This window comes from Myxocyprinus asiaticus, chromosome 21, assembly GCF_019703515.2.
Source record: "Myxocyprinus asiaticus isolate MX2 ecotype Aquarium Trade chromosome 21, UBuf_Myxa_2, whole genome shotgun sequence".
In the NCBI taxonomy this organism is placed as follows: Eukaryota; Metazoa; Chordata; class Actinopteri; order Cypriniformes; family Catostomidae; genus Myxocyprinus; species Myxocyprinus asiaticus.
This window is the reverse complement of record NC_059364.1, coordinates 41450047-41463111: the sequence shown is the minus strand read 5'-3', so window position 1 is coordinate 41463111 and position 13065 is coordinate 41450047. Positions and strand designations below refer to the sequence as shown.

Genomic DNA, 13065 nt, shown 5'->3' with positions numbered 1-13065 from the left:
GCTATAATGTGGTTCTCGTTCTCGATGGGGCATGTGGTGAGTTGTGCATGGATGCCGGGGAGAATAGCGTGAAGCCTCAACACGCGCTAGGTCTCCGTGGTAACACGCTCAACAAGCCACGTGATAAGACTGACGGTCTCAGACGTGGAGGCAACTGAGATTCGTCCTCCGCAACCTGGATCAAGGCAAGTCACTATGCCACCACGAGGACCTAGAGCACATTGGGAATTTGGGAATGCCAAATTGGGGAGGAAAGGGGAGAGAAAAAAATGCTTAATAAATACTATTATCCATACTTATATTAATCAAAAACACAAAATGCCCTTTCATGCAATACTTGCCAAATAATGACCATTTTAACTTGCATGTTATAAATGCTTAATAAATTTACTTATTCATACTTATATTAATCAAAAACATAAAATGTTCTACTTCAAGATTTATTTTGCAATGCAGCAAAATTGTATTATTATAGTGAGATTAAAAGGAGGTATTGCGTCATTTTGCTACTATCTGCTTTGTTCATTACTGTAATGTTTTGACTCACTTGTGTTGTCACTTTCCTTGTCACGTTGATGTCAAAAGAATGGTGCTACTCCGAGTGCTGCACCAGCATAACTATTGCTAGTTACCTAAAGTCCTCTGCAAAAACATGTTTCATGTCTTCATGCTCATTCAAAGTATATATCGTATAATAAAGCCTGATGACTATTAAACCATACTGAACATTATGTACATGTTTCTAATGTTGCCAACTCCTTAGTAAATTCTTCAAACAGTATATGTCCACTTTACATAAAAATACATTTTCATAGGTTATTAATGTTGAATAAATGTAATTAAAAATGTCTTATATGTGAGGTTCAATGGCTCACTATTTGGCAGGTATTTAATGCAAGTCACCCTTTTATTCATGTTGTTAAACCACACAACAGTGGTTTGTAATGCATTTGTAAATAATTTATTAGTCATTAATGAACCCATTTATAAACCCTTAACAATCAGACTATTAATGTGAAGTGTTGTCATTAATTGTACAGTAGTTTTAAGTTTTGATACACAGTATATTACAAAATTTGAAACCTTAACAACCTGCCTTCATTAAACATGAAAATGGCACTAGATTGTGATGATAACACTAGATGGCCTTGAGAAATGTAACTTGTTAAACATATATACATTTTAGATGAAGTTACTGTTTACAAAAAAACTCTCTGCTCTGGCTCTTCCGGGTTCTTTTGGAAGAGGAGAAAAGAACTGCTGTCTATGGGCGCTTCACTCAAACTGATCTGAAAATGCCCCAAAAGTGTTGTTTGTAGGGTTGAAACAGCACGTTTCTGAAAGATTATTGGAGATTTGGGCTTCTTTAAAGAGAAATTGCAATCGCACAAACTCCTATCGCAAACCAATGTTTTTAATTTCCAAAGTGCAACCGCTATGACAGTGGCCAAATAAGATCTAACAATCATCTTATATAAACAAAACCCATGGAAGATCTAATGGGAAGAAAGGGGACCCCATCTCATCGCAGCACATGGATACTGTCTGTAAAAGGATACGTGAATAACAATTATGTCATACTGCTATAATTGTAATTGCATTTATTTTGAATGGAGTAACAATTGTTAAATAGAAAATGGCAGAAATTAAGTTTGAACATGGAATATGTCAATATTGAATCAAATATTATTAATTTCTGTATGTGGGTTAATAATTAAAGAAGTTAAGACGCATATTGTATGTTTGATGGTAGTTTTAATTTGCATATGCCACATTTCTTAGTCTTAAGAAAAGTGTTAAGTGTGTGAGGATGTTTATTCATCAATCTGTTACGTGTCCGACATCATACAGGCATATTAAATCATGGTAAAAAAAAATATATATATATATAATGCTTAAAAAATAAACTGCATGGCATCCACCATTGATATCTTCTGCTCAAAAAAACCTGGAAGCGCAGTTGCCTGCGGTGTGACATCAGAGTAATTTCATCTATATCAATTAATGCATTAACATTTCAAAATTCTAATAAACTTGCTTCTTACTTGGAAAAGTGCAGTAGAACGCCACTTGAAGTCAAACTTCCAACTTGGAATTTTGGTGAAAATCCAATTAACTCGATGAGTTGCGGTTATATGACATCACACAAACATGGTGGCTCCTAGAGAGCTGTGCAAAGTTTAGGATAACCATTCATTTTTAAGCAAAGAAAAACAATTAATGAGTCAAAGCTCCGACATTAAATTATAAAAAAAGAAAAAACCTGTTGATCCTCTCTGTTGACAATTGTACACCTCCAGAAAAGCTAGCATTGTTTATCCTCTGCAAAGAGTCTTCTCTGTTGACAATCGAACACTTGCTAAGCTAACTGTAGCATTGCTATTTTGCCATTTCGCTTTTCAGTATTTATATGATGGCCCTTGGTCATATTATCTGTTGTTATGGCTTTAAGTACCACCGTTACACTGATGATCTACAGATCTATATTTCAGCTTGTTCTGAAGCTGTGCTCCCACTATGCTCACTAAATGATTTTCTCTATGAAATAATTTACATCATCTTCAGGGTGTCAGGCCTTGAAACACCTTAATGGTCTAAAGTTGGAGATATCAAGTAGGGATATCCAACATCTGGCTTTGAATGGAATGCAGCATTAGTTTGCTGATATACAGTATGACAGAGTTGCTAACTTTTTGTGTCACTAACAAAACACTGACACTGGTCACTACATAAACACTTGGCATGGTCTAAAAATGATTTATTGACTGGACACTTCCTCACAAAATGGAGGACATAACAGTGGATTTTCTTCTTGTTGCTCTACTGTGGGAAAGATTTTTCCATTTATTCTCAAAAGACGCTTGCAAGATTATTTTTTTTTTATCGCCTTGAGCTGTTTCAGGTAATTACATCTAGATGAGGGTATGTCCTCTGAGGATTCTCATTTCCTCAGCAGCAATTGACTCAGCACCATTGTTGAAGCAAATAACTTTTGAAGGAGGTGCAAGATTAGAAGTATCAAGTGCTCAGACAGAAACAACACCTGACTTTAAAGGGTTTGTGACTAATGTTGAACAGATTAAAGTTGTTGGAAAATTGCAGAAGTCGTTTTTGCAGCTTGGTTTCGTTAAATTATCTTTTTGGACTAGGGAGGGAGCTTTGAGTTCTGAAAGTTACAGTATGTTTTCATAATTCTTCACAGTCTTTTATTTCAAAAGATCAAGGAAATGTTGAAAGTTGCACTCAGTAACTTTCGTCTTTGTGTCATCTTGGACTTACAGTGACACATAGTGGCTTGAATGCAGCATCATTTAAAATCAATAGTTTTCAGTTTCAGATGTCATTGTAGAAATTTAATATTCACAGTGAAAGTGTCAAATAACAGGACGGTTACTGAGATTAAGCGAGTAGTGTTCAGCTGGTCATGTGATTCTAACATGGCCGCCCCCATGTGCGGACCCTCTCCATGTAGAATAAAACAGCTTTTATAAGGTTACTGATATGACTTGAGTCTTCATTTCAATGTGAGTGCTCATGATTTCCTGCATATATTGCAAACTTACAATTCATGTCTTTAGGAGTTAAACCTTTTTAATGAGTAAAAAATTACTGAATGCACCTTTAAAGGTTTGAAAATAAATGAGGGCCATATTGAGTGTTGATTGGAACCAAATGATTACATATTGAGAGTTATGGTAGCTTTAGACTGTTGATAAGCATAAATTGGATTTGTCTCAGCTAATGTACTGTATAATGGATCCAATTCCCAATCTCTCTTTAAAACTGTGAGATTTATGTATACATGCCCATTTTACAGAGAGCCGACTCATTTCTAAGTATCCACAGAATAATCCAGCCTTAAAATTATTCACTCACGGGGAAAATCGTTACATAAGAGTGAGCATGCTGAGAAGAGGCAGATTTGGTTTCAGCATGTACTGTTACTGTGAAATGGTGCTGAATATATACTTCTTATTGTATTGTCCATAAATAATTTTGCTAGGCCAAAGCCTGATGTTTCTATTACTGTCCCCAGTTCGAAATGCTGACTGGATCCCTGCCGTTTCAAGGAAAAGATCGCAAAGAGACCATGGCACTTATTCTCAAGTAAGATTTATTGTTGTATTTGTGCATTTTCTGACAGGCTAGGTTTTTGTATTGGATTAAAGGGATAGTTCATCCAAAACTGAACATTCTGTCATTATTTATTCACCCCCATGTTGTTCCAAACCTGTACGACTTTTATTTAATCCATGGAACACAAAATTAGGAACTGATGCTGATGTATATTTTCCCTTTTGCATTTCATGAAAGAAAGAAACTCATACGGTGGAGGGTGAGTAAGTGATCACAGCACTGAAATTTTCGGTCAACTATACCTTTAAAGATTTGTGATTCTGAAGTTGTCCTCACAAATGGGTTTGTCAAAATGATTTGCAATGTTTATGGCTGTGTATCACAAACAAATTTAACAATTTATTTTCTCTTTCACAGGGCAAAACTGGGCATGCCACAATTCCTAAGCCCAGAAGTCCAGAGTTTATTGCGGGCTCTCTTTAAGAGAAATCCTTCTAATAGATTAGGTAGGTCACCATATAACACCAATTACTGCTTTCACCCAACAAGTATGATACCTGCCCTCCATTACTGGCAAAAAGACTTGATTAAAAGCTTAATTTTCAATCCACAAATGAAAATTCTGTCATTTATTTATTCATTCATCCTTGTGTCATTCCAAACACGAATAACTAAAAAGCTGAGTTTTTGAATAACATCTTGGCCACTCTTTTCCATATAATGAAAGTGAAAGGGGACTGGGTGTATCAAGCTTCAAAATGTTAAAATAGCTCTATTAAAGTATCATCTTTCCTGCACTTCTTTCTAAACAAAATAAATTCTATCTATGATTCTTTTCTGACTATAACTCCTGCACCATCTACTAACTGGCTACCACCCGATCAGCCTGTCCACTTTCCAATTTTACCCCAACCAGCCCAACTTCTGTGACTGAGTTAATTACAAAATCTAATTTATCATCCTGCCAGCTAGACCCTGCACCTAATCCCTTATTAAAAGCTGTACCTCTATTATTTCAGCTCTTATCTTATATTTAATAAACTGCTCTCTTTCATTTGCCTCTGTTCCAAAAGATCTGAAAACTGCTGCTGTCACCCCTATTATAAAGAAACCTGGCTTGGATCATTCTGATTTGAACAACTTTAGACCTGTTTCTAATCTCCCTTTTGTGTCAAAAATATTGGAAAGAGTTGTTGCTTCGCAGCTGCAATCACATCTGCATACTAACAGTTCCCTATCTGTCACTCACTCGACGTTGTGTCGATGTAGTGACACTAGGGGTCACTCTTGGGAGCCCCAAACACCTCTGCTTTTTGAAAAAAGGCCAATGGGAATTGGCGAGTGGATTTTGCATGCCACTCCCCTGGACATACGGGTATAAAAGGAGCTAGTATGCAACCACTCATTCAGATTTTCTCTTCGGAGCCGATCGTTTCTATTCATTGAGCTGAATTCATCCGCTGAGTTCATTCACCTCATCTGCTGGATTTACGGCGCATTTCAGCGGCTTCTCCCCCTCTGCACCCGTGGAGTGCAGAGAACGCCCCTGGGCGCTTTGGCAGAACAAAAAAAATATATAGTATATATTAATATAATATATTATAGTAATAGAATATAATATAGTATATTCTAAAAGAGTAAATTTTCAATTCTAAAAGAGTGGCACACACGGAACGTCTTTTTAAAGATGCCTTTCCGCTTATGTGTTATTCCTGGTTGTGGTCGTTATCTCTCCGCTTCTGACGGCCACGATCGTTGTCTTACGTGTCTGGGTGCTGCACACGTGGAGACTTCATTCGTGGATCGGTCTTGTCCTCATTGCGAGAACATGACCATGGCAATGTTGCGGACACGGCTTGCCTTCGGAAGAAAGCAAGCCACCCCAGCGGCTCCCCGCCTTGGTCCTTCTACCTACGGGGATGAGGCCGCGTCGGTTAGCACTGGGGGCGATTTGGGGACTCGACCTCTTATTCGGGGCCCAGGAAGATGATGAGCTATCGGTGGGCATGTTTGTGCCAAAGCTGGGCACGCAGGGGCGGGGGGTCCACTGCTGGAGCGCCCAACCTGCCAAAATGGGACGGTGGACGGTGGTCATGACGACGGCCGTGCGCACCTGACATGTGATCCAGAGAACAAGAAAACCACTCATGCGTGAAAAATGAAACAAAAGATTCTCCTCCCGGCCCTCCATCGGGGGATGGAGTGGTCTGTCTACCAGCTCCGTAGAAGCGGATCTCCTCACCCCTGGGTCACCCATCTCAGGGGCACTTCAAAGCCTTCCTAGGGTTCTTGGCGGCCGGCCGTGAGACGGGTGGCATCTGCTTCCTGCGGTGGGCTCCACACCGGGGCCGGGCTGTGGGGTTGGGCTACGGCAGAGCCGGTGCTTTTGCTGCAGGAGGACGCCCTTGGCGACGAGCAGCCGGGGCAGGATGTGTTGAATGGCCACACCACTCAGGTTGATGCATATGAGATCACTTCAGTACTTGCTTCAGACTCGAGTCCCGAGATGGGCATGGCACCGCGGGACACATCGCATGATCATCACGCTGATCTGTCACCGCCTCTTCAGCCCTTGGACCAACCTTGCATTTCTATGGGTAGGGGTTCCCCCAGAGCAGGTCTCCAGGCACGTCGTGGTTACTATGGATGCCTCCAAGACGGGCTGGGGCACCGTATGCAATGGGCACACAGCCACCGGTTCCTGGGCTGGCCCGCAGCTGCGTTGGCACATCAACTGCCTGGAGTTGTTGACAGTACTGATCGCCCTGCAGAGGTTCCGGCCGTTGATCCAGGACAAGCATGTGTGGGTCCGGACAGACAACACAGCGACGGTAGCGTACATCAACCACCAAGGCAGTCTACGCTCCTGTTGCATGTCACAACTCGCCCGCCGTCTCCTCCTCTGGAGTCACCAGCGCCTCATGTCGCTACGGGCCACTCACATCCCAGGCGACCTCAACACCACAGCGGACGCGCTGTCATGACTGGTTACGCTCAGGGGAGAGTGGAGACTCCACCCCCAGGTGGTCCAGCTGATTTGGAGTCGATTCGGTTGATTCGGTCGAGCACAGGCACAGGTTTGCTTCCCGGGAATCCTCCCACTGCCCGCTTTGGTACACCCTGATCGAGGCACCCCTCGGTATAGACGCGCTGGCACACAGCTGGTACACAGCTGGCCCCCTGGACTACGCAAATACGCATTTCCCCCAGTGAGCCTACTTGCTACAGGGAGGATGAGGAGCAGATCGTCCTAGTAGCACCCTACTGGCCCACCAAGATGTGGTTTTCGGACCTCATGCTCCTCATGACAGCCCACCCCCCCCCCCCCCCAGCGAATTCCCCTAAGGAAGGACCTTCTTTCTCAGGGACGGGGCCCCATCTGGCACCCACGACCAGACATCTGGAATCTCCACGTCTGGCCCTTGGATGGGACGCGGAAGAGCTAAGTGGGTCTCACTCACGATCACTTAGGCTAGGGCTCCCTCTACGAGGCACCTGTATGCCTTGAAGTGGCGTCTGTTTGCTAAGTGGTGTTCTTCCCGATGCGAAGACCCCCAGAGATGCGTAGTTGGATTTGTGCTTTCCTTCCTGCAGGAGAGGCTGGAGGGGTGGCTGTCCTCCTCCACCTTGAAGGTGTATGTAGCCGCCATTTCCACTCATCACGAGGCAGTGGATGATAAGTATTTGGGGAAGCACGACTTGATCATCAGGTTCCTGAGAGGCGCTAGGAGGTTGAATCCCTCCAGACCGTGCCTCATGCCCTCATGGGACCTCTCTGTAGTCCTCCGGGGTCTACGGGGTGCTCCCTTTGAGCCCCTGGATTCAGTTTAGCTTAAGGCACTCTCTTTGAAGACTGTCCTCCTGACTGCGCTCACTTCCATCAAGAGGGTAGGGGACCTGCAGGCGTTCTCTGTCAGCGAATTGTGCCTGGAGTTCAGTCTGAGTTACTCTCACGTGATCCTGAGACCCCGACCGGGCTATGTGCCCAAGGTTCCCACGACCCCGTTTAGGGATCAGGTGGTGAACCTGCAAGCGCTGCCCCAGGAGGAGGCAGACCCAGCTTTGGTGTTGCTGTGTCCGGTGCATGCTTTACGCATCTATCTAAATCACACGCAGAGCTATAGATGCTCCGAGCAGCTCTTTGTCTGCTTTGGTGGAAAGGAAGCGCTGTCTCCAAAAAGAGGATTGCCCACTGTGTTGTTGACGCCATTGTGATGGCATATCATGCCCAGGATGGGGTTACGAGCCCACTCTACTAGGAGTGTAGCGGCCTCCTGGGCCCTGACCAGTGGTGCCTCTTTGGCAGACATCTGCAGAGCAGCGGGCTGGGCAACACCCAACACCTTTGCGAGGTTCTATAATCTCCGGGTTGAGCCGGTTTCGTCCCGTGTGTTGTCAGGTCCGAACAGGTAAGTTCCGGGACAGCTGGCCGGGTGTACTGCTTGCGCATAGTGCCTTTCCCCTCCCATGAGGTGAAGACGTGCACTTTTGACTCCCATTCGTGTTCACAAGTTGTGATCCCTGGATGACTTTCCTCCTTAGCCCTGTGGCAGACGAGTTTGCGGAGAAATTTGCTGCCGGCCCAGTACGTGTGCTAATTAGGCCCTGTGCTGAGGTAGGTGCTGCACATGTGGTGGTTCCCCGTAGGTGACCCCATGTGATATATCTGCTGCTAAATCGTTTCCCTGTCAGTAAACTGCATCTTCCTTGGGCAGAGGGTCCTCTGCCCCGGTCACCGGTTTTGTAGAGTTCCTCCCCTCTCGGACCTACCATGGGACTTCTCCACATGACATACTTCCGACAAGACTTGGTAAGACCATGTGACGTATTTCCACTCGAAATGCATCTCCGTGGTGTCTTCCCCTTGGGAGTGACACCCTCCCCCCCAACATAGACATTTATGGCCCCCAGTCTCTTAACAAATTCCTCTCTTTTTGGGGAGAAAAAAGAGGGAAAGAGGCCACGGCTGGGCTAGCCTGTCCCTATTTTTTGGGCAGTCGACTTGTTCCCGAGGGACCGTTTGACGCTCATAAGAGTGTTGGGGGAGGTTACGTGACGGCCTGGTGTGCTGGCTACGAGGCACACAGTGGTCTGCCCATCTCGCACCGCCAGTCCACGTAACACAGTTCAGCTAGTTGTGGCATTTTGTAGTGGGACCCCTAGTGTCACTACATTAGCACAACGTCGAGTGAGTGAAAGATAGGGAATGTGCTGGTTACTTTCATAACCTCCTTTCCCTGATGGAGGGAACGAGACGTTGTGTCCCTCTTGCCACAACACTGAACTACCCGCTGAAATGGCCGGGACCTTGTCTTGGCTCCTCAGCGCAAAACCTGAATGAGTGGTTGCATACCAGCTCCTTTTATACCCATATTTTATACCCATTTTTAAAAAAACAGAAGTGTTTCAGGCTCACAAGAGTGACCCCTAGTGTCACTACATCGACACAACGTCTCATTCCCTCCATCAGGGAACGGAGGATACGAAAGTAACCAGGACATTTCTATGACCCATTTCAATCTGGTTTCCACACTTTCCATAGAACAGAAACTGCACTTTTAAAAATTAGAAATGACCTGCTTTTAGCTGCTCAACTGTCTTCTATAGGAGTCAATGACACAGCCTTCACTTGGTTAAGTCCTATCTCACCAATATACAATGTTTTATTTCTATTAAGAAATGTAAATTTCGCAATGTCTCTGTTAATTGTGGAGTCCTGCAGGGCTCTATTCTTGGCCCTTTGCTTTATGTGTTGCCCCTTGGTCATATTATCCGTTGTTATGGCTTTAACTACCACTGTTACACTGATGATCTGCAAATCTATATTTCGTGTCGTTCTGAAGCTGCTCCCACTATGCTCACTTAATGATTGTTTCAATGAAATTAATACATGGTTACAAACCAATTGTCTTAAATTCAATATGTATAAGACTGAGGTTATGTTATTTGGTTTTCCAGCTCTTGTAAAAAATTCAAATGTGGGTATTTCCATTGATGGGGTGCTTTTCAAACCTTCGAAAACCATTCGTAATTTGGTTATCACTTTTGACCCATCCTTATCATTTCAACCTTACATTAGTTCCCTTGTTAAGGCTGCATTCTTTCACCTCCGTAATATTGCATGTCTGTGTCCACTGTTATGTCAGAAAGACACTGAAACTCTGGTCCATGATTTTATATCAACTCGACTTGACTATTGTATTTCCCTTTTGATTGGCTTACCCACTAAGCTCATTGTCAGACTGCAGTATATTCAAAACTCTGCAGCATGCATTGTCACTCACACCAATTGTACTGCCCATATAACTCCAGTTCTCTGTGGCTTACACTGCCGGTTTCTTCTCGAATCCATTACAAGATCCTTCTATTAACCTTTATATGCCTCAATGGCCATGCACCCCACTATCTCTCTGAATTACTGCAGCCTTACCAACCGATGCGTTCCCTCTGGTCCTCTAGTTCTCAACGTCTTGCTGTCTACATATTTCGTCTTTTCTCTATGGGTAGTAGATCCTTTAGTGTGATGGCACCGAAACTCTGAACTCACTCTCTTTAGAGCTCCATATTATTTCTTCCATCTCGGCTTTCAAGTCTCAGTTGAAAGCGTATCTATTCTCGCAGTACTTTTTTTCTACCTCTTAATGTTTGTTTGCTGTTTGTTATGATTATTGTTTGTTTCTGAGTTGACATTCTGTTTATGCATATTTTGTTTTTATGATGTCATGCTATTGTAAAGCGACCTTGAGCTGTGGGAAAGGCACTTAATAAAACTTATTATTATTATTATTATTGTTGAATAAAGGAGTTCATTGTGGGGTAAAAGGAGGAAATGGGAAATGTAGGGCTTTAACTCAAAAGGTTGGTTTTAATCAGGTAACACTCAAAAATAGCTTTTCAGCTTTCATAAACACAAGTAGGTTCGGTGGTTGAAGCGTGACTATGGCTGTGTCTCGTTTCGAAGGCTGCGCGCTTTGTAGGATGCGTCCTTTGAAGGCTGCAGTGTCCTCCTTTAAACAAGTGTCATTTAAACAAGACGGCCTTCTTAGGACAAATGGAAATGGAACGTAACATGGTTGCTATGACAGAACGCCACTCTTTAACAAGCGGGAGCGTTTTGGGTGAGAAGGGAACAAAGTCCCTTTAGAAGAGAGATATAATGATGTAAAGAGAAAAGAAAATAGATTTTACAGGTGTACTTTTAGTCTAATACTTAATTTTAATTATATATTAATATAATTATACATATTATATACTCTGCACCCATCTACTGAGGTACTTCAACTTGGGAATTAACATTCCTTGCATTTGAACATCATATTTATAGGCAAATTGGCATCATTGTTTTTTTTTAGACATTTCCGTTGAAGCAAAAAATTGTGTGTTGTGAGTTCCCACGAAGGATACACCTCATGCATCCTCCGAATTCCTGTGAAAGAAGGCCACATTCGAAGGCTGCATTCGAAGTGTCCTACTCGCTTTTCTGAAATGAGACAGCCTAGATGACGTATGCGGCCGACAAATGCGACCTCCGGAGGACGCAGCCTTCCAAACGAGACACAGCCTCTCTCTCATCGCCTCTGGTGTGGTACCTCCTTATATTGCTCTCCTCAGTGCTAACTGCAATCAGAAACAGGTGTTAGACATTATAGCGCTCAGGTGTGTGCACCCTTACCACATTCTCTCTCTCTCCGGACAAACGCTCGACCATGCCCCCACCGCTACATATTATTAAAGTCATCCACTGTAAAAAAATAAAATAATAATAATTATATATATATATATATATACACCATTCAATCCACTCAAAAACCAAACTTTGCCCTCAGACATGACACACAAGCCCTCAAAAACGCACACACACTACAACATAGTCTTACACACTGGTGAGATAAACTCAAAACAATACTACAAAAACCGGTAATAAGTTATGTTGCTAGTGGTTCTCCCCCTCAAAAACCTTTTCACACGATGAACACAACAAAAGACACAAATGTATACATTTGCACATATTTTATTCCTTAATGTACTGTACAGAACAATACACCAAACAACAACAAAAACATTATTCTGCAACAGCATCCCGTCTTTGGTCTGGGACAGGCCAGAGAATCTCGTCAACATCACAGGCTATATTGGCCCTAGCCAGGCAGCAGGGGTAAAATCCTCTTGCATGCCTGATCCACCCCTGGCACGCATCAACTGAAATGTCTAGGCAGGCTTCTTCCATGGCCTGGAGGAGGTGAACACGGATGTGAGGTTCTCGGTCATACACTTTCCACCGCCATGCCGAAAAACACTCCTCTATCGGGTTTAGAAAGGGAGAGAATGCAGGCAGAAAGATGCTGGAAAACCTTGGGTTATTGGTAAACCAGTCATGAACCAGAGCAGCGCGATGGAAGCTGACGTTATCCCAAACAACAACGTAGCGAGGCTGCTCTGGTTGTGCTGGCTCCTTCATAGTCATACCATGGACAAGGACATGGTCAACTAGAGTGGCACGAATTTCATCCGAGACTGCTTGTCTCCTTGCCCTTGCCCTTCCTCTTCCTTGTCGTCGTCGTCATCATCCTCCTCCTCCTCCTCCTCCTCCTCCACCTCCTCCACCTCCTACTCTTCCTCTTCTTTCACCTCTTCCTCCACTCCCTGCTGTTCTTCCTCCTCCTCCTCCTCTCCGGTGTCCTCGACCTCTTCCTTCAGGTCTCTCTGGATCCATTGTTCCAAAACTGAATGAACTGACTCGGGCCCTTTTATCTATCTATTGAAGGTTCTGATTGGTGTGTGATCAATTTTGACTCTTAGTGTTTCCACCTGGGTAATTGTGTGCTAATTGAGCTCAAGCTGTGCTGACTTGAGTGAACAATATTGAATGCTAGTGCTGTCTAAATGACCACATGGTGTAGGCAATGAGAAATGAAGGGATTTGTGTGTAGAGTTTTGCAGTGACAGTTCAACAAATCTGACTCGTGTCAAAACAGGAATAGTGTTTAT

The 13065-nt window shown here is 43.5% G+C and overlaps 1 protein-coding gene across 1 annotated transcript in view; it reads left to right on the top strand.

Annotated features, from left to right (window-relative positions):
• LOC127412308 (ribosomal protein S6 kinase alpha-2) overlaps positions 1-13065 on the top strand; it is a 76465-nt gene that overhangs the window by 41304 nt on the left and 22096 nt on the right. The window contains exons 9-10 of the mRNA XM_051648557.1: positions 4037-4107; positions 4495-4583. Coding sequence (XP_051504517.1) covers positions 4037-4107; positions 4495-4583 — 160 coding nt within the window. The remainder of the gene's footprint in view (positions 1-4036; positions 4108-4494; positions 4584-13065) is intronic.